Raw genomic sequence first — 2500 nt, forward strand, 5'->3', positions numbered from 1 at the left:
CTACCCCTATCTAACTTACTGTATACTTCTTTGGGGTCACAGTCCTAAAAGTCATCTTAACTGTCTGCATGTTTCTCAGAAAAGAGCCATCCGTCTAATATTTAATCTTAAACCTTATTCTCACACGAGATCCTTTTTCGTCGAGCACAATATCTTGTCACTACCTTGCCTTTACATCTACTTCACGGCTATTTTTGTTTTTAAATTTCTGAACAACTTACTCCCTCCCTCTTTTTCTAACTTTTATATTTATAGTAATTCCGTCCAAATATTGAACACAAGACACGCGTCTGTTATTTATCCATCAAAAACCCGCCTTAAGCTCGTTGCAACTAGTCTTAAAATTTTGGGCCCTAAGATCTGGCAATTATTTGTACCCCCAGATATTAGGGTTATCACTGAATTGTACCATTTTAAAATTAAACTGAGATCGCGGTTAAATTTGCTTGATCCCGACACCACCATCTAAATCTTAACCTTTTATATATTACACTATATATGGCTCATTTCATCGCTAATAATTATTTTAAATTCAGCATATGTTTCCGTCCACTTAGACTCGTTTATTCATCTCTTCAATCAATCCATACTTTTAATTATTGTATCAAATACTATAAATTATCTCACATTGCCAATCTACTTTCTGTTTTTGATTGTAGATTCATTAGTAATATCTGTATATACTTATATGTTCAGATATTAACTTTGTTTTTCGAGTGTTAATCCTACTGATTCTATTTATCGATTTTTGCATGCATTGAAATTTAATTTGTATATTTTCTGTTCTGTTTTAAATTGCATATATATCTCAAGTAAAGTACTTAGGGTGGCCTCTCCACAAGTTTTTTCATTTAAACTTATTTGGTTCCCTTATTGAAAATAAAATAAATAAAAAAAAAAAAAATAAAAAAAAAATATATATATATATATATATATATATATGTGTGTGTGTGTTTGTGTGAGTGTGTGCGCGCACCTGCATATATGCATACAACACAATACGATACAAAACAATACAATACGATAAAGTACAATGCAATACAATACATTACATTACAATACAGTACAATACAATACAATACAATGCAATACAATAAGGCTCATTAAATGAAATACCGGTACATATAAATTACAAACAAAGATGCTCGAATGATTAATCATCATCATCATTATCGGAGTATAATAAATGCATGCTTGGAACATTATTTCAAATTTGAATAATACAAAGTTAAATGATGGATCGTTATCCGGAATAAAACGTCATTATTATTATTTATTATTATTATTTATTATTATTATTATTATTTTATTTTGGAAATTTTAAATTCAGTTGAACCATCCATCGCTAAGCCATTCATCGTAATTTAATGAATGTATAAATCATCTTGAAGTTTGAATTTGAAAGTAAACGATGGTAATGATGATGATGATGTTAATGGTGATGATGATGATGTTAATGGTGATGATGATGATGTTAATGGTGATGATGATGATAACAATAACGGAAATAACAGTGGTAGTGATGATGGTGAAGATGACTAAGATTCTCTTTCAAAAAGTAAAATCATTAAAACACGATATTTGGATATGAAGACATACATGAATGACAACGCGTCAGAAATGGATAAATGTTTAGTGTACATACACATCTGTGATCTTCACTTTCTTTCTTTTACGCCCTCTCTCTCCCTCTCTCTCTTTCTCTCTTTGTCTCTCTTTCTTTCTCTCTCTCTCTCTCTCTCTCTATATATATATATATATATATAACATATATTAATACGTACATATATATGTGTACGCTTATGTATAAACAATTCTTAAGCAAAATTAATAAGTAACTGAAAACGAACAGACAGACAGATATGGAGAGCAAGAAAGAGAGAGAAAAAGAGAGAGAGAGAGAAAGACAGACAGACAGATACAGATAAACAGATAGACAGACAGATACAGATAGACAGACAGGCAGATAGACAGATAGACAGACAGACAGACGTAGAGAGACAGACATAGGCACAACGCAGTCATTTATCTGCAGACACACTTAAAAGAACATAAATTATTCTTAAACATTAGAGACAGAAGTTCTGCGATGAAGGAATGATTGACTGAAGGAAGGAGAGAGCGAGTAAACGAATGAATGAATGGATGGATGGATGGATGAACGGATGGATGAACGGATGGATGAACGGATGGATGAACGGATGGATGAACGGATGGATGAATGAAAATATAAATAAATTTAAAAAAATATCGGCTAATGAATGAAACGCGATGAAATAGTCTGAAAAAAAATTCTTACCGAATAAATTAATGAATGAATGAACAGATAGAAACACAAGCATAAAAAAAAGGAACCACCAAATGCACACACATCACAAACAGACACACACATCAAACACAAAAACACACACACACACAATCTGTTTACTGTTGCATATATAAAAATACCACTGGCACCAACCAATATAACAACACAACATAGCAGAACATAGCACAATAT

At 31.6% G+C, this 2500-nt stretch overlaps 1 protein-coding gene across 1 annotated transcript in view; it reads left to right on the forward strand.

Annotated features, from left to right (window-relative positions):
• The window catches only part of HELRODRAFT_172027 (hypothetical protein), a gene marked incomplete at both ends in the record, with an annotated part of 1946 nt that extends 1477 nt beyond the window's left edge, over nt 1-469 (forward strand). Inside the window, one exon of the mRNA XM_009018699.1 lies at nt 323-469. Within this exon, the coding sequence (XP_009016947.1) occupies nt 323-469 (147 nt within the window). The remainder of the gene's footprint in view (nt 1-322) is intronic.
• Between the last annotated feature and the right edge of the window lie 2031 nt (nt 470-2500).

The sequence above is a fragment of the Helobdella robusta genome (genome assembly GCF_000326865.2).
Source record: "Helobdella robusta unplaced genomic scaffold HELROscaffold_22, whole genome shotgun sequence".
Lineage (NCBI taxonomy): Eukaryota > Metazoa > Annelida > Clitellata > Rhynchobdellida > Glossiphoniidae > Helobdella > Helobdella robusta.